This window comes from Megachile rotundata, chromosome 4 (genome assembly GCF_050947335.1).
Source record: "Megachile rotundata isolate GNS110a chromosome 4, iyMegRotu1, whole genome shotgun sequence".
NCBI lineage: Eukaryota > Metazoa > Arthropoda > Insecta > Hymenoptera > Megachilidae > Megachile > Megachile rotundata.
The window spans coordinates 12662781-12685315 of record NC_134986.1 but is presented as its reverse complement, the minus strand read 5'-3'; the positions used below and the strand labels follow the sequence as shown (position 1 = coordinate 12685315).

The window sequence follows — 22535 nt, the reverse complement described above, 5'->3', positions numbered from 1 at the left end:
ATTACGCCGTGCTAATTGGTGAGACATGCTTTCTCGAGCGATGGAAACCACTCTAATTGACGAGTACACAGAACTAACGGGCTCGGACTTCCTCAAGATCAGCCCACAAAAGTTGGAGAAACCAATCTGCAAAACGTTAATACCGAACCAGCTCACACGGTAGCGCTAATTTCTGGTGCAATTGCCAAAATCCGGTTCAAATCCAGTGAACAATATTTTGAACTCTTTGAAATAGAATTTAACAATGGAGGCTCTTTGGTGCTAAGTGGAGAGAAGACTGTGAGAACAGATTTAGGAGTGTAGCACATGAAATATGAATAATTCTTTAACAATTTTATTGAACGTTCATTTTTTTAGTAGGTAGTAATGTAACTTACGAACACTTATAAAAATTAGTATAACAAAAGCATCATCAACGAAAGAATAATAAAAGAGAATCATCACCCTTTGATCATCTTGAACTACCAGCCTGTGACACGTGAAAAGTCCGACATAATTTCATGACAGAAAAGTTTCACAGAATATCACTAATGATATATCAATTTAGAGCTAAAAGTTCATTGAAGATGAATACATAATCATTTCACCGATTTTTTCAATGCAAAATGTTGACTTTCTTCAAAATTGAGTCTCATTATATTGTAATTTTCTTTCATTTTCCATGGAGATTTGAAGAAATTTTTCAAATTCTCGGTAGGATTGATTTTCTACCTCCCACATCTTCATTGTAAATACCATTCTGTTACATGCATATAGCAAGAACGTGTTTACACGGTTCGACGCGTAAGCAAGCGCCGTTGAGATCAAACGGCGTAACGTGTTCCTATCGATGCAATTACACCAGCGATCGTCGATAGGAAGATTTAAAGGTTACATTTGTAAACAATCGAGAGCATGGTAGGCTGGTTTAGGAAAAATGGCGACGAGGTACTCTTTTCTAATCGGTTAATTTTCAAGTTTACACGCTTACAAATTTCACCTTACCTTAGCTAAAAAGCTTTACCTATTAATAAGACTAGTAGAAGTCTAATTTAAGGATTTAAAGATTGAAGTCTCTAAATTTATGAATTTGGACAATTGAAAGTTTGTAAGTCTGAGAATCTGTCCACATGAGAATTTAAAAATAAAAAAATTTGTAGGAGAATGAACTTAAACAATTCCGTAGCCACCAGGCTGGAAATGCACGAGTGGCTAAGATGATTGAACGTCGCGCACGATTATCATCGGGAAAATAAAACGGAATGTCTGGAAACCGTTTGCGGGAATTTCTTTGTCGTGTTGCTATTTCTACGCAATTTACATAAGTGTGTTGTATAACTCCGTTCGCTTAAAACCGTGAGGAAATTTATCGCAGAATATCCGCTCCTCAAGCTTATAAAATTCTATCGAAACTGTTCAAAAATTAAGTACGAAAAAAGCGAAAGGAAGTCGGAGGAAAGAAACAAGTTTCATTTTCTACGGTTCTAATCGGGATAACAGAAAATCGCGAACAAATTACTGCCACGCAAGCGTGTTAAATCCTGGGAATCCTGCGAAGGACTCGTGCCGTTTGGTAGCAGGGCGTGGGAGACCGTCGACCAGCTGCTGGTAGATGTTAGTTCAAGGACCATTACACAATGGGACTGTATACATGAACGTGCATGTTAGACGAGAAAGTCACGTTTTCTGTGGGTGACGAAAAACATACGGGAAATCGCGTTTACCGGAAAATACTAGGATCGTGTGCGTGTATCATGCGTTCGTTAATGGCGGACTTTTAATTAGTTCTTAGGGAAACACGGGTTGGGTGCAACTCTGGATATGAATGGATGAAACCTACCAGTTTTCAAATTATTCTATTTATCAAATTTTTTCTTAAATCACTGATTTGCAAGTATTCTGAACCTCTCGATTGATGGATCTCCGAATTTTTTAAAATTCTAATTCGCAAATTTTTTTATTGTCAAATCCACCAAATACCGAATCTTCAAATTCTCAGGTCCACCTGTTAGCAAATCTTCCAATTTCCAACACTCCCAATTCCCAAATCTCCGAAATCCCAAATCTCCCAATTCCCAGCACTCTCAAATCCCAACACTCCCAATTTCCAGATCTCCCAATTCCCAAATCTCCCAAATCCCAACACTCCCAATTCCCAAATCTCCCAAATTCCAAATCTCCCAACTCCCAGCACTCCCAAATCCCAAATCTCCCAATTCCCAAATCTCCCAATTCCCAAATCTCCCAATTCCCAACTCTCCCAAATCCCAACACTCCTAAATCCCAAATCTCCCAAATCCCAAATCTCCCAATTCCCAAATCTCCCAAATTCCAAATCTCCCAAATCCCAACTCTCCCAAATCCCAACTCTTCCAAATCCCCAATCTCCCAAATCCCAACCCTCTCAATTCCCAAATCTCCAAATTTTCAAACCTTCCAATCCCCAGTCTTCCAGATTCCTTACTCCCCAAATTCTCACAACAATCCCAAAATCCCAAAGTAAAATCCTAAAATTGTACTTCCGCGTCTAAAAATTGCAAAGTTCGATAAACTATTTCACCTGGTTACCGTAAATCAGCAAGTTTACCCGTGTGACGATCAGCGCGCACCCACGAAGTCTTTGAAACGAGTTCGCACCGAGTGCTGAGACCCGGTAAGACCGCAGTTTCTCACTTAGAAATTGCGAAAGGCTCTGTGTACCCAGGTACGGATTCTTCCTCGTTATACGAACGAAGAGTGGCAAATTCTCGCTTGTAAACTTGACGTAACTTCCGTAAAGTATTCGCGTTCTCGGTGGTCGTAATTCGAGGCACGAAAGTTGCCTTATCGATTCGTCGAATTGAAAGATACGGTGGGTAACGTTTATGAAAAAATAATACGGTTCGTTTAATGGAACGTTAGCCTTGTAAGCATGGCTTTCGATTGTTCCGTCGTGCGAGCATGTAATACGAATCAACAAGCGTGTCTACGAAGGGGTTCTTGCTTGCAGCCACACAAGCATCGCTGACCGCGTGAAAAATTAATCGAGCCAACGTTCCACAACGCTAATTGCGAAAATATTCCATCTATCCGCGAATCTCGGCTCGCTAACCGACTTTAATTACCAGTGGAAAAATACTAATAGCTAATTGGGTAACGATTATGTTAACAAACTTTACGATCATTCGAATTTATCAATTTTTGCGAGGTAGCCTACATTAATAAGATATTATAAAAAGACCGGATGGCAGTAAAACTCTATCTGTCGGGAGCGATGATTGGAACAAACCGGATGGCAGATATAATTCATCGCGCTGTTAAGCAATGACGATGACAACACTTGACGGTTCGTAAATGTCTACTGAATAAATATTCTTCCTTAACTGAATAAAATATTCTTCCTTACCTACGTTCAGATTAACTGCAAAAATGATTGAGAGAAATGGTGAAGAGAAAAATTATATTGTTTGAATTATAGCTAAATTACGATAATCAAATATAATGCAATATCCTTTCATATTATCCATTCAAGTTTTAACGAGGACTTTCACGAACACTTACGGTATATCTAAACTCTAAGACGCTTTATACAAAACAGTATCAAAGTGAGAAACTAAGGAATTTGAAATTTGAGAAACATATATAAAACAATTTTATAATTCGTAGCTCTAACTTTCTAATTAAAATCCTTTTCCCCCAATATTATATTTATATCTTCTTCTATGGTAATACCTGATGTATGTGTACATGTATAACTGATCCAGAAATTCCAACACAAGACTTCAAACACAAAAATTCACGGAAAACATGAAAATTTTGCAAGCATGTAACGCCCAGGTTCCCATGACCGTTCGCCGGGAGAAAAGTTATTAGTCAGTCGGCGATTAGGCTCGTGTAAAGCATTCGCTTTACTGTGGCGCTCATTGCCATTTATCAGGCAAAAGAGTGACTACGTACACGTTCCTACGGTCTACGAAAGAGAAGGACAGACAGAAAGAATCGAATGATTAATAGATACGATCGCATTGACCTAAGGTAAGAACGAGCCTCTCGTATCTTCGCGATCCCCGTTGCTCCTCTTGGGAAAAACAAAACGGCCATATCGACGGAAGAATTATCAGTAGCGTAACTAAGTAGAGATCGGGGTGGCCCCGGTGATATTCGTGGCAATTTATCGTGGATATCTGACGTTTGGGTATTTGCGAGATGATATAATATGATATAACATGTGGAAAATAGACGCGTGGAAATTACGTAGAAATTTAATTAATAGCGATTCAACGCAGGGCAATGGAATACGTGGTTATTCAACAGATGGCGACCTAATATGTGATGATTTAACGCGGGGCGATATAGTAGGTAATGAGCTAATAGGTAGGGATTTGACGCGTGGTAAACTAATGCATGGAAAGCTAACATTTGGGTATTCAACTCGTGATGGTCCAGCATGTGGTGATTTAATACACAGGAACTTAACGCGTTGCGATATAACGCGTGGTGTTCCAGCACGTGGTGATCTAACGCGTGGATATTTGATGCTTGGAAATCTGACGCGTGGCGATTTAACGCGTGGAAATCTAACGCGTGGTGACTCAACACATGGTGGTCTAACGCGTGGAAATTTAACGTGTAGTAATTCAATGCGTGGTGGTTCAATACGTGGAAGTCTAACGCGCGAAAATCTATCGCGTGGTAATTCAATGCATGGTGGTCTAACGCGTGGAAATTTAACGCGTAGCGATCTAACGCGTGGAAATCTATCGCGTAGTAATTCCACGCGTGGTGCTCTAACGTGTGGAAATTTGACGCGTGGCGATCTAACGCGTGGAAATCTATCACGTGGTGATTCAACGCGTGGTGGTCCAGTATGTGGAGGTCTAACGCGTGGAAATCTATCGCGTGATAATTCAACGCGTGGTGATCTAACGCGTGGAAATTTGACGCGTGGCGATCTAACGCGTGAAAATCTATCGCATGGTGATTCAACGCGTGGTGGTCCAGTACGTGATGATCCAACGCGTGGTAATCTATCGCGTAGTGATTCAACACATGGTGGTCCAACCCATAGCGACAGATTACTTGATCACCCAGCAAATGGCGACCTAACACATGTTGACCAACGCATGGCGCTACAATACGTGATCCAACACCTAGAAATCTAGCGCGTGGCAATATAACAGGTGTAAATCTAGCACGTGTAGATCTAACTGATTATTCACCACGTGGTCCAACGCATGGTAATACAATACCCAGTCATCCAACAGGTGGCCTAACGCGTGAAAAATCGATAACTATCTAAAACATAGTGATCTAATGACCCCCTTCAGAAACTAGTTACGCCAACGTGAATAATAATAAAGAAGCTTGTTCCTGCTCACACCACCGTCATAATCGATTAATTGAATTTGCAGTCGAATCGGAAGCCCGTGAAACTGTTTCCACGTGTCGAGAAAACAGCTTCAGGGTGGTCTTCTCACCAGGAAAAGAGCCGCGTCTCTTCGGTCTCGCTTTTTTCTCAGCGAGATTGCAACAGTTGGCGTATCTTTTTTTTCGTTAAGATTGTCGGGAACGATAGCGAATTAAAGCGCATCTTCTCCCGTATCGAAGGGAACGAACGCTTAATACTTGTGAGAAAACGCCAAGTGGCTGAATAATTCCACGCTCGTTCGCGAACTCGCGCGACGATTATGCCTCGCGGGCCGATGAAAGAAGCAGAACCATTCAGACGAAGCTATTCGAGCCGAGCGAACCCCTTTACGAACGTATTCTAAGTGAATTCATAATTGCCGCGGAACTAACACAATCGCCTTCGAGTCAAGACGAATCGATTGTTACTTCATTCATTCTAGCTGACTGGTATACACCTTTTGTCGTTCCTATTCCACCGTATCTGGCACCGTTCGTTTTGCGAAATTTATCCTCTTAAGAGTTATCCGATTATCAAATGCAACGATTCGTCAAATTCGAACGAAACATCAAACATATGGTGTACAAGCCTATTGTACCCCTCAACTTAATGAAACAGAAAGATTTAACCCCTTAACTTACAATTTTCTGAGCAGTTGATCAATCATAGCTAGCTAATTCCTACAACGTTAAGACAAGCGAAGAAAATCATTGGGAACATTATGCATTCAGCAATCCTAGATTAGAAGTAGAATTGATTCCAAAACTGAGCTGAATTGAAAATACGAGTCCAATTCATTAAAACTGTACTGTACGACACGAGTGTGTCATACGACAAGGCAGTTTGAAGCAAATGGCAGAATAATTAATGGAATAAGAAATAAAATAGATGTATTTGGATAAAGTTCGCGATAAGGCTGATCCAATTCATGCTTATCCGGGCATCGAACGACGGTGAAGGATATACGCGCATAAGCTCTCGGACGCTTCTTCCTGTTTCTCCTGGCCATCGAAAGATCCTTCTTTCTACGAGTCAGGCGAACTTCTTGGAATCTACATACTGCCACGCAGGATAGATCCTTTCGTGCTTTATAAGGACTCCCGGCTGTCCTGCCTCTGACTGACGGCACAATCCTCGATTCTTGCGCGATACTGAGTAGCACAACGTTGAATCTCAGGACGAGAGAGTAACTGGCAGAGAGGAACGTAAGAACGGAAGGAACGGATGGACGTACGGTAGCGAAGGTCCTTAATTATGCGGTTTTACGCTATGCGCCAACAACGAGAGGAGAAAAGGGACGACGGGGAAAGGGTTTAAAGACGAATGCAAATGGTCGTGTGGTGTATAGGCCGGGTCGGGACAACCGACCAAGAAGATCCTGCCCTTTTAGTTAACAGATGCCGCGAGATACCGACGAGATATCTCTCGTCTCTCTTCAATGTCCTAGCTCTGCAACTTGACGGAGAAAACGGAACGAAGAATAGGGGAAAAATATTGCTACCTGTCGAACCTCAAGACCGAGTGCTCTTCGAGGGAGTATTCTAAAGTTCGACGCATCCATTCTGCCTTTTTCTTCAAACGCATACTTTCTGAAGTATCATCTAAGTCTCCAGTTTTATCCATTTTGGATAACAATGATGTGAGATGTAACTCCATATGCTTACTTATTTATATGTATATGTATGTAGAGTTTGAGGAAGATAATGGAAGAACTGCTTCAATACATCCTGTCCAATTTGGACATTCTGAACAGTCATCTAAGTGGATGAGAGTTAAACTAGAGTTGTGGAATTATCTACCAAAAATGATAGGCTATTTCAGGATAATAATGCTTCTACAGAGGTGTTCATTCAAACAGAGGTGTTCGATCCTTCCGAAATTGGAAGAGAATGAAGATGAAGTCAACCTCTACCCTAACCAGACTAGTACCTAGACCTTAGACCAAACCTGTAATCTATTGTGGAATGTATCTCTTTGTAAAATTGAGCAAGTAACAAAACTTGTTTCCATCACTTATCAAGCCAACTAGGAAGCAAAAATTTCGACGATAACTTAATTAACCTTGGTGTCCATTTCCCTGCGACAGTCAACGTTAATAGCTTCACTTTCGATGTCTCAAACACATCCATTTTCACTGCGGCAGCCAACGCGCATGTGATGGAAAAGAGCAAGCCGGTTTACCTAGCAACAAACTCATCGAGTCTTATCGAGAAGAATATAAAGGAGCATGTCCCCGGAGCAAATTAACGTAGGCTTTTTATTCTGAAGAGTGAAACCTGTTGGATCGTCAAATTGTGACCTTTCCTGGCTCCGGAGTGAACGGCAGAAGACGTTCGCCAGACTTGAGTCTATCCTCGTGCACGCGTTCCTCGGAGTTGCATTCATGTGCATGCACGTGTGGCCCCCTGAATCGATGAAAGGGAACGAGGAACCGGTTGCGGCTCGATCGCACGTCGGATTCTAAGCTGTGCCGGTTTCGAGTGTCTCTACCAGGCTACCCGATACAGAACGATCGGATTCAAAGCCAGAAAATGTTAATCACACCACGAACCAAAAGCCACGAGAGATCTCCAACGGCCAAAGTGCCTTCCCGAGCGATATGCAAATTATGAATCAATATCGACGCCCTTCTCAGCGAAAATTACATCGTCATGCTTTCCTTCGGCCGATCTTCCGAAAGAGAGCAGAGATCCTGTACCGCCTACCATTATTATCATATTCATGAGAAGTATGCATGATATTTAAGACGAATACATTAGGTCCTGGCTATTTCTCAACTAACGTTTCGTAAAAATAACACGAAGGTGCTTACGAACTTTCTGTTCGTTACAACTTGAACAAGTTTATGTAAGTATGATATGTTGTGAATATGTGGTGCACAATATATCATAACTCTGATCGGACCTTCACATAATAGAAATTTCGTTAAGTGTAAATTGATACAAGTAAGATTCTTATAACATGGAACTGCAGGTTTATTGATTACGATGATGGTGCTATGTACCATCTCAAAGGGAAGACACTTTACTATAAATTTACTTAATTACTATAAACACGTATTAAAGGTTTCTATGTGAATCATATGGGCAAGAGAAAATTATCTGCAAGGGAACATAATTATCCCCGAAAATTCTCATCATTCAAAGGAACTATTAGTATACTATACATATGCATACTATGTACATTTTAAGGCTCTAACAATTATTCTGCACTTATGTACAAAATTTGAATCGCATGATTAGCAGGACTTCGATCGCGAGTTAGATCGCGAAAATGGAGGCGATAACTGTGTTGGCTCGCGGACGACGCGTGGTTTTGTGTGAAAGCCCGTTAAGTCTGGGCGAATCGTTCTCCTAAGGAGAGAGAGAAGAGAAAGCCTGAGAACGTAAGAACGGCGAACGTCTGGAGAATTGCCGCCATGCCGCATTCAGAGTATCTGAACGCAAAGCAACAGGCACGAGGCGAGGTCCTCGGTCCGCTCTCGGAAGCGACTGCCAACCCGACTCGATCGAACATTCCAGAATAAAATCCTTCTATATCGACGGATTTTCGATATTTATTGAATTACATTGCATGTTCATTTACTGTTACCGGTGGTGTAATTAAGGTTTTTGCTTGGAGTGGGTTTTGGCCCAAACTTTAATACCAATACGGTGTCGAGCATGACCAAGAGGATTCATTTGGGGAATTTATGGGTTGAGAGATTTAGGGATTTTGGGATTTAAAGATTTGAGAAAGTAGAAATTTGGGAATATAGGGATTTGGAGACTTAGGAATTTGGGAGTGAAAAGATTTCGAGACTTAGGGGTTTAGAAATTTAGGGATTTAGATATGTGAAGATTTGGGAGAGTAGAAACTTAAAAATTGAAGAATTTTTTAATACAGAAACTTGGGAGAGTAGGTATTTGGAAATGTAGAGATCCACGAATATAGAAATTCGGAAATATAGGGAGTTGGGGTCTTAGGGATTTGGAAATTTAGGGATTCGACCATGTAGATATTTGGGAGAGTAGAGGCTAAGAAATTTAAAGCATTCTAGTTACGGAAAAATGTTGATATTTGGTAACTGTACTCGATTTTGATTCTGATTACTGGGAACGAAAAAAGAGAGATTGAATTGTTGTAACGGGAAACTTGAAAGGCCTGGGTTTAATTATCAATCCTGATTGAATGTTGCAGTACAAATTCATTTATTATTTATTTCGTCAAGGTTCGTAGATTGCTGGCAATGTTCATTAATGTTTTAAAATTTTGATTTGGATTATTAAGAAAAATGTGAACAAAATTGAGAATATAACAGAAAATTTGAGGATTTCTGATGAATTCTTATTTTTGGCTGATTATTATTATGCATTCATTTATTCTTTATTACGTCAAGCTTTGTAAAATGTTTGGATCAACTTTTTTGAATCTTGATTCTGAATTGTAAATAAGAAAACATCAATAAAATTGAAATGCCATTTGAGAGATTCGAATATATTATTTTTTGGCTGCATATACATTTATTTTTGATCATGTTAATTTTCAAAACACTATAATTAAAAATTTTTTTTGCATTTGTTATGCAAAATTATTTATCAAAATTCTCAATAACATTAATCAAAATTTTAATAAGCAAACTAATATAAAATTAGGTCAATTGTAAATTGAAAAACACAAAATAAAAAAATGAATTTATTTGTCAACATAATAATTGTGTTATATTTGTTTGTATTAATAATATGTAACAACAAGCGCATTCGTAGCAAAAGCTTTGTTATACGCTGTCCTATTCTTACGACACTTTTTCCCGCCTAAGCGTTCATTGGTCCGCGTCGGCGTTACGTCACAAGTAAAAGATTTACGGGCTGTAGAAAAGTGAAAATGAAAATTCACGATCGTAAACGCTTAAAATAACTCTAGATACACCGGAAATGACCTGAAATAAACTTGAAATTACCCTGCATGTATTTTACGTAATTCAATTTCAGTACCCATAACTACTTATTTAATTTTCTGCATCGAATTATGTTCGATTATGCATCCATTTCTGTTAGGTAAGACCTCAAAGAAAAACGTTACAATCTACGCAAGAATTAATTTAATACTATTATTATATTACTATTTTATTTATATTTATTAATCCACCAGAAATAAATAAATATTATTCTATTTAGAGAGGCAAAATTTGACCCAACGTTTTATCAAGTTCTCCAACTCGTTTCTTATAAATACATTTGTGATCAGACGTACGATATTATGCACCATCTGACGAAACACGTTTACATGATAAAATTAATGAACACGTTCTTGCAGAATTTATGCGATTCAGGTTCCAATATTCCTAATGCAAAACAGCAAGATAAAGGAACAGCCAAGATTATGTTCGCGTTAAAAAGTTTCAGTCACAAAAACGGAGGTAATCTGTTATTTGTGAAGAAATATCGAAAAGAAACGAGGACGCGAAACGATGGTTCGGATGTTTACGTGTGCAAGAGGGAAGGAAGACTCGTTTCCTGGAAAGCGGGGTTGGGCACCTGTCCCTCAGGGACTACCAACCTAACCGTACTTGTTCGTCGAAGAGCATCGAAATTGAGCACCACTGTGACAGTAACATAACCACGTGTATTCGAGAAGGCTAAGACACACGTACAGCAGGAGTACGATGAAAATAAAATGCGAGAAAACTTTCTCTTCGAACATTGACAAAAGATAAACTCTATCATAGCACGATAGCTTTAATTTTATTGTCGATAGCATTTACTTGTTATTCGACGTTACGAACGTTGTATGAATTTATCAACGACAGAATGCGAGAAAAGAAAAATCTTTCGTAAAGCATTCGTTTTGGAGAAAGAAAGAAGCGTCAGTCAGCAGGAGCGAACTGACATGGTCAATATTTTCGAGACAGGTAGTAATTGAAAGCGAGCACCACGATCCTCGACATCACTCTAGAATACCAATTACACGAACGAAATCGTTTTCTGATCGTTCGGCGAGTCAATCTCGAACGATTTTTTAAATGTTTAACGAAGAAAACGTTCGAAAAAAACGTCAAATGTCACTTAAGATTGGAGCGTCTATTGCGCCGGCGCTTAGCGTTTGTTAGGTGACCTGTTGCCTAGCAGCGACATGTGGCGTACAACGACTTCAAATTGACTCACGAGAGAACGCGCACGGAATATATCGAGAAAAGATGCATTATTACACTCACCGGATACAGCAGGAAGAGAAACAAGCACGAGCAGGGGCAGTAGGAAACACGCCATCGATGTGTAATCCAATTTTCGTCGTGGCAACATGATGCCGTGAATTTTATCCACACACATCGAATAGACACACACTCATCGAGGCCCGGGCGCACACACTAAAGAGAACCAACACTTCGGCACACTTCAGTATTAAATTCGCGTACCGTCACTTGACCACGCACATTGTCCGTAATCTGTCACCTCCGGCTACGTCTAGCAAAAGTGTATGCACGTTTACGCGAGGCAATACGAGAAAAAAGCATACGGCAACCGTACACGAACACGACCGCGTCCGAAACACTTCTGGGATCCCTATTGTTCGCTTAACGCGCTGAAAGTAGTTCCCCGGTGCGCGCGCACCTGCCTCGAACCGCTGTATCACTACGCCGTCGTAGGATGGCGGACGACGCCAGCCAATAGGAACGCCGCTACACTGGAATCGGACCGTAGCGCACCTTTCAAACTATTCGCGCCAATGGAATTTATTAGATGTCTGAAATTCGCATTTTTTCAAATTTTAAATACGATATTTACCACTGCTATACAATACTCTTATATGAAATAGGGTTACTTTATATTGTATTTTGATTAAAATATAAATATTATTGCACGAAGAAAATATGATTCTTTCTTATTAAAATATTAAATAACAAACATTTTCACTATGTATCCCTCCAGAAGAATGATCTTAACTACCATATATAACCAAGTATAGAATAAAACTATTAAAAACGCTTAAAGAAAGCAATTGTAATTATTAACAATTCACTTTAAGTAAAAATTAAAAATGAATTAATGTTGCACTTTAATACTTAGAATAAAATAATAACTTTTTAAAAATCAGTATAGGAATATTCACTTCACTGGTAAGTTTAGGCTTCTTGCAGCTGTCGTCGATTGTTTATCACTCGAGCTTCGCGAAATCGAGGCGTAAATGCAAATCCGATCCCTGATTCTCCGTTGAATTGAAATCTAACGCCGTCGCGCGTGACGCTTTTCTAGAATTCAAGCGGCAAACGGAACGCAACGAACGTGGTCAGTTATAAAGTGGCAAGACGCCGATGTGTATGAGTCCCGTCGAGCACTGGCCGAGAATGTCTGATCATTAATTAACCTTCCAGCGGTTGATTGCGTGTAACGCGAAATTCATCGCCAGTATAGCCGCCGCCAGGCGCGGCTGCTGCCTTAACGAATACAAATGCGGAATTATAATTCGGTGCCCTCTCCTCTCTTAAGTCCATTCAACGAGGCGAAGTCTTACGAATTGCCTTCCCCTTTTGTCGTTTTGAAACGCACGAGATACGCGCACGAAACTGTAAATACAAGGCGGTCGTTAGTTTTTATTAATGGAACGATTAACCCTATCATCGAACCGCAAACATCTGCCCAAGCGATGCGTTGTCGCGCAAAATATTACGCCATCAACAGCGACGAAGTTTTCTTTCGCAGGATCGCGAACAGGCCATGTCTCAATTGAAGAACTTGTTTCCGAAGCTTTTTATGGTTATACTTGGAATCAGGATTATGTCTTTTAAAGTTTTTCATAATATGCGCAGGCATGTGTCGTTACCTTAATAAGATCACCAGATTTATTCCGAGAACCTTTGACGTCATAAATGTCCACGTGGATCGCTAATTTTTGTGGAAGTTAGTATTGCGAGACAAGTTACAGAATCTAATTAAAATACTCAGGACCGAAAATATTATTTTTGTAGTCTACGTCAAGAAGGTTAAAGTCAGTAAAGTAATGTAGTTTGAAAAAAAGCTTGTTTATAGTTTGAAGAAGTAGATAAATTGGGAAGTCACAAAACAGGCAAAGAATCATCAGAAATGTGAACACGATATAAAAATAGCAGACAAAGCAAGGAAACTCTTAAAGTTAATGCAAAGTTGGATGAAATGAAAGAAAATAATTTGATCGCTGTTATAAACCGCAGGTTTGCGCATGACAGAAGGAATTAGAATCTACATAATACCGTAGTCAAGACAACGCAAGGTATTGAGTCAATAAGTACCATGTGAATTTTCGAGTAATCTGCACGGCCATGTCCGATCCGTTGACGCCTACTATAGAGAATAAATTGAACGATTTAAACAAGAAAATTGCAGAGATTAAGAAAAAGATCCAGCTGTCAGGTAAAACCGTTCGTTAAACGACGCTATAATCAGTTTACTTAATCGCGGTTTAATATTCGTGTATTTGCCGCACTGTGGCTGTCATCCGTTTAATTTAGTCGCGAAAAAGAAAACAATTCGCTAACGTTTATTTCACATGCGAGTTCCTGATTGCATACGAAGATACATAAGAACACGTTTAACCGGAAAGACTAGAGTTCGGAAAGAAACGGTCGTGTCACATAAGTAGATCCCTGGTGAAAAAAATTAAATCACTACTGGCTTATCGATGCAGAGATATCCAAACGCTAATTATAAAATGGATATTCCAGTTAGCGTTTCTATTAGATGTAGCGGAGCAAGTCCAAGTATAATTTTAGTTCACGGTCTTGAGCATTGCTATAAAATATTATTTCCTATAACGATACAGTTGCCTTCCTTCTAAATTATTGTTACGCTAAAATGATCGTACATTTTTTATCTTAATCAGGACTTGATTTGCCAATCTCCGATAATTAGTTTTTTGTAACATATTTTACCCGTAACTTGATACAATGACTTGAGAAACTTTAATTACGAAATAATTTTACTTGTAAACGTGTTCGTGTGATTTTTGAATTTCTGAATTTTCAGAATTTGAACCTCAATGTAGGTCGCGTGAATAGTTCACGAAAGTGGGTCTTGACCCATCAAAATTTTTTAATCCCTGCCTTAAGGGAACTTTTAAGGAAAATCGTGACATCAATTTAGATAATCTAGGTAATTTACTTTTTCCAAAGTATGCATGCAAAATACGATGATTAGGGCATCGTAACCACCAGTTCAGTCACGACTTGCATTTGTTCGATCCTTTGGCTATTATTACGAGAACCGTCTTATCTTGATTTATAAGTTAATTATCTTAATTTATGTCCATGAAAACGTAAAAATAATGATTAAATTTTTGAAAAAGATTGTACAAGAAAGCATAACGGAACGTGGTCATACAAGTCGTAAATTATTTCGTAGTTTTCTCTAAAGCCTCGGAGACTTTCATTCCTCGCGAAGATCATTTTAATAATTTTTCGCGTGTTCGACATACATACGATGAACACTCATAACTCGTAGTCGGAGCTGTACGGCTGAAATTCAGCATATTGACAAATAGAGTTGCATCTCGATGAGAAACGACATTCCATAGCCGCGTAAATCCCATATAGAGAATAGGCAGAGACTTATTCATAAGTCTTCCCGACGAGGAATAGATGCTTATCAGGATTCGTGCACGAGGTGCGACGTGTTAATAAAGAAACGTGTAACAGAGGGACAAAGGAAAGCGAATTTCGAAGAATACGAAGTCAAGAAGCATGAGTACGCGGAGACCATCGCGGTCCTTAAACGGAGCATCAAGGAGCTTTACCAGGAGTACGCAAACTTGAAAAATGTAATATTACAAGAGATATGAAAGAACAAAATTTCGAAGAATCTATACGCCATATATGTTTCAGAATGAGGGAAAATCGGAAAGCATGGTTCACATGAGACGCAAGTCGTCGGCTCATGAGAAAAAACGCAATTTAAGCGAGACAATTGCTAAAGCGGAGGAGGACAATGTACGCTTAAGAAAGAGGCACGATCTAATTAAATATCAACGCCAGAGGGTAAGCAAACAGATAACAATCTCCCGAGGATTACTTCGCACGAACGTACAACTATAATTTCGTGTAAATATTTCTTAGAGACAGCAGAAATTACACCTGCTACTGGAGGAATATGGCCAATTGATGAACGATAAAATGCAGAAGTTGTTCAAGAAAAAAGTCGAGAACCCGTTGAAATCTGTAAGTCAGGAAAACGAAACAAAATATATCCTAATAAATATTTTACACACCTTTATTACCATCGATAATTTTTTACATTTCCATATATCTACACCATAAAAACAGAAAATTGTGAAACTAGAGGTACGTTTGGAGCACGTCAGAATGATGCAAATCAAGGCGAACATAGTACGAATGAAGTATCGTTCCATGCGTTCCGATTTGAAGGAAAAATCAGTCTTTTACGCGTCATCTCTAAAAAACTTAGAGGACGAAATCAAGGAGCAAGAAAATGAAATGAAACGTCTACAGGCAAGCCACGAGTTTGACAGAAATATTGCTTTACAAGATTTACATCGTAACACAAAATCAGCGTAAACATGTTCTGAGCAGAGAGTGAAGGAAGAAGCCATTACGTTAAGAGATAACACACAGGAGACGTTGATAAAGGAGGAAATTGAAGTTACAAACTGCAGCAAAGAACGAAATGCTGTACTCGAGGAATACAGGTTCGAGCGCTCAAATGGTATTAAAGTTTAATTCAAAAACAGATTACTCAAAATGTTTTTACTCCTACGTAGTTATTACCCCTATAACTTGATTATACACTTCCTTTATTTCTATGGACATTCGAAAGGTTAAATAATGAACAGCAATACATAAGTAACTTGTACAAAACTTTGTCTAAGTACAAAATTCATTGTTCTTTGAAAAATTATTCAAGTTTATAATCGAATGAATTTTTCTTTAATGGCTTAAAAATGTTTAACTTTTCTTGATACCGATATTTGACGTTAAAGTTCTTGAATCCAATAATTTGAATTTTTTTTAAGTAAGCATTTAATTTGATTTCCTATTCGTGAACTTTGCTGAATGGTAGACGACGCGTATTGGAACGAAAGATGGAACTCGAACGACTGGAAAAGATGATATTCCATTCGCGTTCCCGAGACGATTTCGACACACGTGGGAAAAGTCGCGTGGTACCCACAGAGGACATTACCAAGGACGAGGTGACACGACTGGAAGAGGCGTTCTCCAAGCTTCGCAGCGCCACCGGAGTGTCCAGGTCCGAGGACGTTCTGAACCGGTTTCTGGGTCAGCGGGCGACCAAGAATAATCTACAGAAAATGCGGTTGGCCACGGAGCAAGAGAAAATGGCGTTAGAAAAGCAAAGACAAGAACTGATCGCCGAGATGGAGACGAAAAAGTTCTCTGAAACAAAGAACGCGGAACAGTAAGAAACCTTTTCCTGCATATCCTTCACAGGGTGCATCCTATGTTTCTTAATCTTTTTGATTGCGCGCCGTGCATCTTAGAAACGCGGAAGAAGTGGAAACGTTGAACAGCCAGATCGATGAGCAACGAGCGCGTCAATTAAAGGCAGAAACGGAAAGACAAAGGGTCGAGGATCTTCTGCGAGAAATAACTACGACTTTGTGGAACGTGTGCAATAAGTTTCGAGTGAGTAACTTTTCGACGTACTTCGCCACGTCAGGTGTTCTTGACTCATCATCAATGAATGAAATGATCAACCGACTTAAAGGGGCATGTATGGTCAGAAAGACTGAAACTCAACCTTGGTATATTCCTCCCGTTTTCAGTTTAAAATGACTTGTAGATAAAAATTGAAAGTTTATATTCGGATAATTCAGAACCTCATTCACTTTCATATGCCTAGATAATTAAACAATCAGTAGCAATGTCTCTGAGCAAAATTAAGAAACTAAATTTTAATCTGAATTTTATTCGTAACGAAATCTTCAGCTGTTCAATCGAAAGTGAGTATCAGAAATTACTTTTATCTTTACGACAATCAGCAATCAGTGATTAGCTTTTGTAGTAACAAAAAGTGTTTAATTAACATACGTTCGTTCAATAAACGCGAAAGGATGTCGCGTCGAATTAACACTTTTCAAGGAAAGCATACAGAAAATCAAATCCCATCGGAATGGCCGTTGTGATGGTTAAAATGGTCGATGGAAATACCGTGTAAATTCCTAATTGAATTAGTAAAGCCGCCTTCGATGGCATTTACGGTAATGGAACCGCTTGGAGTTTCCGTACCAATTATATTGTCTCTGGCGATTTAACACCCCATCGACGTTCATCCTCCTCGCTCGTCATTCACCAATGAACTCTCTTCAACGATCTTTGCCTGTAATTCTCACCTGAGGAAGCCGCTGTCCTACGCATTAACACCTTCACGTTCGATCGAAAGTAAACACTTCGGTAGCACGTCTGACCGCGAGAAAATCAATTATTGATTCAATCGATCCCTAGAAATCTGTACGTGCCGCCCTAACTCGTTAACTCACCTTCCGATACTCTGTGTCTTCTTTCAATTCTCTGTTGGGCGTGTACAAACACGGAATAGTAATGGAGAAGAATTTGACTTTCTGAAAGAACATGGGAGGTTTCGGACATTGAAGAAACTTTTTCTTCTCGACAATAACACTGAACAAAAATTTTAACTTTTGAGTCACTTGCGATAGTTTGAAAGTGAAAGATTGGAACATTTTGGTAGCAGCAGTCGCCATCTTGTAATTCTTGTATTTAGTTCTGATTGCTTTCAAACAAAGTAGAAATGTTAACTCATCTGATAAGAGTGCATCGATCTTTACAAAGTACAAAGTATCCTTACAATACATTGCATTGTTTGTTTAAAATTATTTTTTTAAGGAACAAATTTCAGGATATTATTGACAATTTGCCTGAGGAGCCAAGTAAAATTGAAAATCCCTTGGAACTGATAGATTTGATGAACGAAAAATCGAAGAGCATAATCGAAACCTTAGGTGGACCCGACAAGTATCTGGAAGTATTGAACGAAATTGTAATCGATAAGGTAAAAAGCAATATTATTATTGTATAACATCTGAAAAGAAGAAAATGAAACATGTCATTGTAATTTTTATTCAAATAAAACTATTGTGTAAACGGTGTATCTTTAAATTTGATAATTTATCGAATTAGGTAGAAACAGTATCGATTACAACGACATCGGTAGAGGGAAAAGTGGCACGTTCGAATGGAGGACCGCTGTTTCCACGATTTCCGTCCTCTACAACACCAGCAACGATACTTTCGGAAGAAGAGGAAGAGATACCAACCAGAAATGCTCTTAAGAAACAGGCACAACAGCTGGTTGACATAAAGAGCCGTCGAAAAGGATTCACTTTTAGGAGATAAACCTGTCTGTTGGAAATCGAACATTTTTATTGTTGATTAGTTCATTGTTGAATTGTTGCTTTATCTTGTTTATTGATACTTTTTTTAGTGATATATCTGCAATTCCCGAAATGTTAAACTATGCTTGGTAACATCACAGTATAATTTATAGTTAATGTTTAATAATAATATTCATATTATCAGTATAAATATTAATACAGTCAATAAGATCAAATTACTTTTTCATGGAACACTTCTTTTTCCTGTATACTGTTCTATCCTAATTTCTAACTAAAATGTAAGAATGCCCAATTTCATATATTAGAACGACTAAAATATAGTATTCTTATAACATAATTTATTAAAGCTAAAAATATTTTGCAAAGATGTATATCCACATCATTGGACCCACGGAATATATTGCAAACAATATAAAATCGATATTAATAATCATATGATAAATATGTAGCACATTAATCAATAAAATCAGTATTAATTCAATTATTATAAAAAATGGAACAAGTGGCGCCATCTCTCCGGCAAACAGGGTGAACTACACACTTTTGAAGCAGTACTTTAATTAGTTCGCATCTTCTGTCGCTAGATGGCGGTATATAAAACAAAAATGTGGTGATCATCGGAGTCGTCGTCGGTCAAGTGGAATTCTATTTTCAAGCCGTCGATAAAGAAGAATTTTATTTAAAAACACTCTCCATATAAATGTGGTGATCATCGGAGTCGTCGTCGGTCAAGAGGAGTTTTATTTTCAAGCCGTCGATAAAGAAGAATTTTATTTGTATTTGATATTCAATTTTATTTATGTTCAATTATATCAAAACCACAAATTTTAAAATCAATTTCAATAAATTAGTTATTTTTGAAAATTATTATTAATTGGCTATTTTAAATATAGAAAAACAAACTCTATAGAAACCCTTAGGGTAATTAGAATTTGCCTAAGGATATCGTCGATGATATAGGGAATGACATAAGAATGATAATAAATTTTCTTTCGAATCACCAAAAACCATTTTCACAGATATCTTCTTTTGCGAAGAAGAACCTATTTGCAAAATTTGGTCAATATCGGAGCATGACGGTTTTCCGAAATTTTGCCTAAAACTAGTCGGTAATGTAACTGTACAGTATTGTCCTCTGACCGCAATTACTTGAACTACAATACTGTACAATGCCATGATAGCTCACGTGCAAGCTTGAATTGTGATTTTGTAATTTTAATAAATACAAAGAATGTCTCAAAAGCGCAAAAATCGTTCTGGGAAAGATGATTTTGAATATGACCCTGCTCCTAAACATCTTCAGATAGCACACATAAAACATCAGGAGAAGCGATTAATTGTTATTCTAGAGAAAGCTCAATTGGAATCTGTTAAAGTAAGGTTATATTTTGTTTATATTTAAGATAACATTTTGACATCCTGTGTAGTAAACTATGAAGTATTGAATTTATGTAAGTATAGTTTGTAACCTCTACTGAAAATTCAAATGGTTATAGGTTGGAAATAGTTTTGAATTACTCAACTGTGATGACCACGCCAGTATATTAAGGAAAAATAATCGTGATGCAGGCTCATGTAGACCAGATATTACTCATCAATGCCTATTAATGTTGATGGATAGTCCACTAAATAGAGCGGGACTTTTGCAGGTTTATGTTCATACAGAAAAAAATGTATTGATAGAAGTAAATCCTCAAACGAGGATACCAAGAACGTTCAAACGCTTTGCAGGCCTTATGGGTAAAAATTACACATAATTATGCCTTACAAGAAATTATATTATACTGGAAGATAATATATTTTATATTTATATTTTTTCAGTGCAGCTGTTGCATAAATTCAGTGTTCGTGCATCTGATGGACCAATGAAACTATTGAAAGTTATTAAAAATCCAGTTACAGATCATTTACCAGTTGGTTGTCGTAAGATTGCTATGTCATTTAGTGCAAAGAAAGTACAAAATCCAAGAGAATTAGTTCCTTCAGATGAACCAATTGCTATTGCAGTAGGTGCAATGGCTCATGGTCAAGTAAGTATATAGTATTTTAATTTAACAAAACGCATAATTATATATCATTATTTTAATTAAAATTACATAAATTATAGATAACGCCAGATTACACAGAAGATACTATATCTATTAGTAATTATCCTTTATCTGGAGCTTTAACTTGCAGTAAATTATGTACTGCATTTGAAGAAGTTTGGGGAATAATTTGAATGATAACTATACTATAACAACATATGCCGCCTACAAACGAATCGCGTCGCCCTTTTTATTTTATAATAAGTTAAATCGTTTTTATTACCAAATAAGAGAAAACAAATATTAAAAATGTAAATACAAGTAAAAATATGAAAGTAAGATATTTTATCATTTCTTATTACAACGAATCCATATTAAATATTCGTATTTATCGATTACGGTATTTTTATATTTTTAATTTAACGTTTGCGTATAGAGGAAAAATGAAACACGATTGCACAACTTTCAACGGAAAATCCTAAACAGGATGACTCATCAATATTGGTTTTGAAGCGATTGGTCTGCAGCAAAAGTTCTACAAATGTAAGCCAATCGCTGTCGAGAACGCGTAAAGCTGAATAGGAACCGGAAGGATATTACGTGTGCGCCGCCATCATTCTCGATATCTAGTTTCTTTCTTGACTTTCGTATTTCATTACGTCATCAAAGCAAAAATGGTCGTTAATGTTAAGTATTTGGAACACCCCTTTATCTTTACACAACTTACCTTTTAGAAATTGGACTGTTATTTTCTTACATATGAAAACTATTACATCTGTGATCAAGTACGAAAATTGGAAGTGAAACGTGCTAGAGACGCATACTGTTGAAAAGTGATCATGTTTGTCCGAGAGACGCCATTTTATAGTTTAGTGTCAATGTCGCTTGTGTTAATACATATGATAACAATTCTTTATAAATTCCAACTCGAATTGTAATAATATTTGTTTGACGTTGTATTTATCCAATTATGCAATTAGTGATGTGTTATAAATTATATAATAGTCAAATTGACCAGCGTAGTTAACATGATAAGTTTACTGTCTGTTATTGCGTTAGCATTTACTTTGTGAAATTGATAAGACTTTGTACGTTTAATAGGTTATACACGCGAATGATTTATTTAGAATATTCGTGTAATTTTATGTTTCTAAATCTTAGAGATTCCGTTGTATCGGAATTATGAAAACAAAGCAAAGGTCAATTGTTCATGTTTCGCCATTTTGGACATATAACGGAACTTGCTATGACGATGACGATGTACACGTCATAACAAAGTATCATTTAAATTACATGTAAAATTTGCTACGTATCAATTACTTATTTAAATATTGCGTTATTAATGTTATTATTTAAATTATTCAAAAATTAATAATGAAAGTAACATGTAATTATAGATTTTGCGCGTGTCCCAAAATGCATTGCAGTTATAGAATCGTGGAATTGGACCACGACTTGCGCGGTGATTAATAAATTTTAATGTTATATTTCATATAAGTAAATTAATGAATGTTTATATTCATAAAACTTATTTTGTTTCTTATTGTATTAATGTTTATCGATGTTTATATTTATAGGTCATGATTTCAGTGATCTAAAAATGCATTATGGGTGAACATGGAACGATGGAAATTAACCATTAATTTTTGGATTGGTTAATAAAGCATAATCTTATTTTATGAATAAAACTGTTTATTTATTATATACCCCCCCATTTATTTTTTTTCTAATATCTTCATTATTATTAAGTCTTTTAATCTTACAGGGAAATATTGTAAGAAGAAATGAATGATTCAGTCTATTCATTT

The 22535-nt window shown here is 37.6% G+C and overlaps 3 protein-coding genes across 5 annotated transcripts in view; 2 read left to right on the top strand and 1 right to left on the bottom strand.

Annotated features, from left to right (window-relative positions):
- The window catches only part of N (neurogenic locus Notch protein), a 282796-nt gene extending 270863 nt beyond the window's left edge, over positions 1–11933 (bottom strand). For both annotated transcript variants that reach the window (XM_012289665.2, XM_076531387.1), the window contains exon 1: positions 11559–11933. In XM_012289665.2, the coding sequence (XP_012145055.1) occupies positions 11559–11673 (115 nt within the window). In that variant the 5' untranslated portion in view covers positions 11674–11933. The remainder of the gene's footprint in view (positions 1–11558) is intronic.
- A 3270-nt stretch (positions 11934–15203) lies between these two features.
- On the top strand, positions 15204–18839 carry LOC105663012 (Coiled-coil domain containing protein 151). Its single transcript, XM_012289664.2, has 8 exons — positions 15204–15350; positions 15429–15530; positions 15636–15821; positions 15903–16018; positions 16390–16746; positions 16829–16973; positions 18205–18357; positions 18486–18839. The coding sequence occupies exons 1-8, from the start codon at positions 15219–15221 to the stop codon at positions 18699–18701; spliced, it is 1407 nt and encodes a 468-aa protein (XP_012145054.2). The 5' UTR covers positions 15204–15218; the 3' UTR covers positions 18702–18839.
- A 1013-nt stretch (positions 18840–19852) lies between these two features.
- On the top strand, positions 19853–22415 carry LOC100879857 (ribosomal RNA small subunit methyltransferase NEP1). 2 transcript variants are annotated; one of them, XR_013037966.1, is made up of 5 exons: positions 19853–20075; positions 20197–20440; positions 20522–20730; positions 20808–21062; positions 21164–22415. XR_013037966.1 is itself a non-coding variant. In XM_003705126.3 (4 exons), exons 1-4 carry the CDS (start codon positions 19932–19934, stop codon positions 20919–20921), a joined length of 711 nt encoding a protein of 236 aa, XP_003705174.1. In that variant the 5' UTR covers positions 19853–19931; the 3' UTR covers positions 20922–21066. The 2 variants fall into 2 exon arrangements, 1 of the variants encoding a protein (XP_003705174.1); XM_003705126.3 differs by lacking the exon at positions 21164–22415 and having other exon boundaries at positions 20808–21066.
- The last annotated feature ends 120 nt before the right edge of the window (positions 22416–22535 follow it).

Excerpts from the sequence above, each read along its gene's own strand:
- LOC100879857 (XM_003705126.3), top strand. The coding sequence starts at position 19,932 with ATGTCTCAAAAGCGCAAAAATCGTTCTGGGAAAGATGATTTTGAATAT. Across the intron at positions 20,076-20,196 it reads CTCAATTGGAATCTGTTAAA|GTTGGAAATAGTTTTGAATT; the intron begins GTAAGGTTATAT and ends AAATGGTTATAG. Across the intron at positions 20,731-20,807 it reads GTGCAATGGCTCATGGTCAA|ATAACGCCAGATTACACAGA; the intron begins GTAAGTATATAG and ends CATAAATTATAG.
- LOC105663012 (XM_012289664.2), top strand. The coding sequence starts at position 15,219 with ATGGTTCACATGAGACGCAAGTCGTCGGCTCATGAGAAAAAACGCAAT. Across the intron at positions 15,351-15,428 it reads TTAAATATCAACGCCAGAGG|AGACAGCAGAAATTACACCT; the intron begins GTAAGCAAACAG and ends AATATTTCTTAG. Across the intron at positions 16,974-18,204 it reads ACGTGTGCAATAAGTTTCGA|GATATTATTGACAATTTGCC; the intron begins GTGAGTAACTTT and ends AACAAATTTCAG.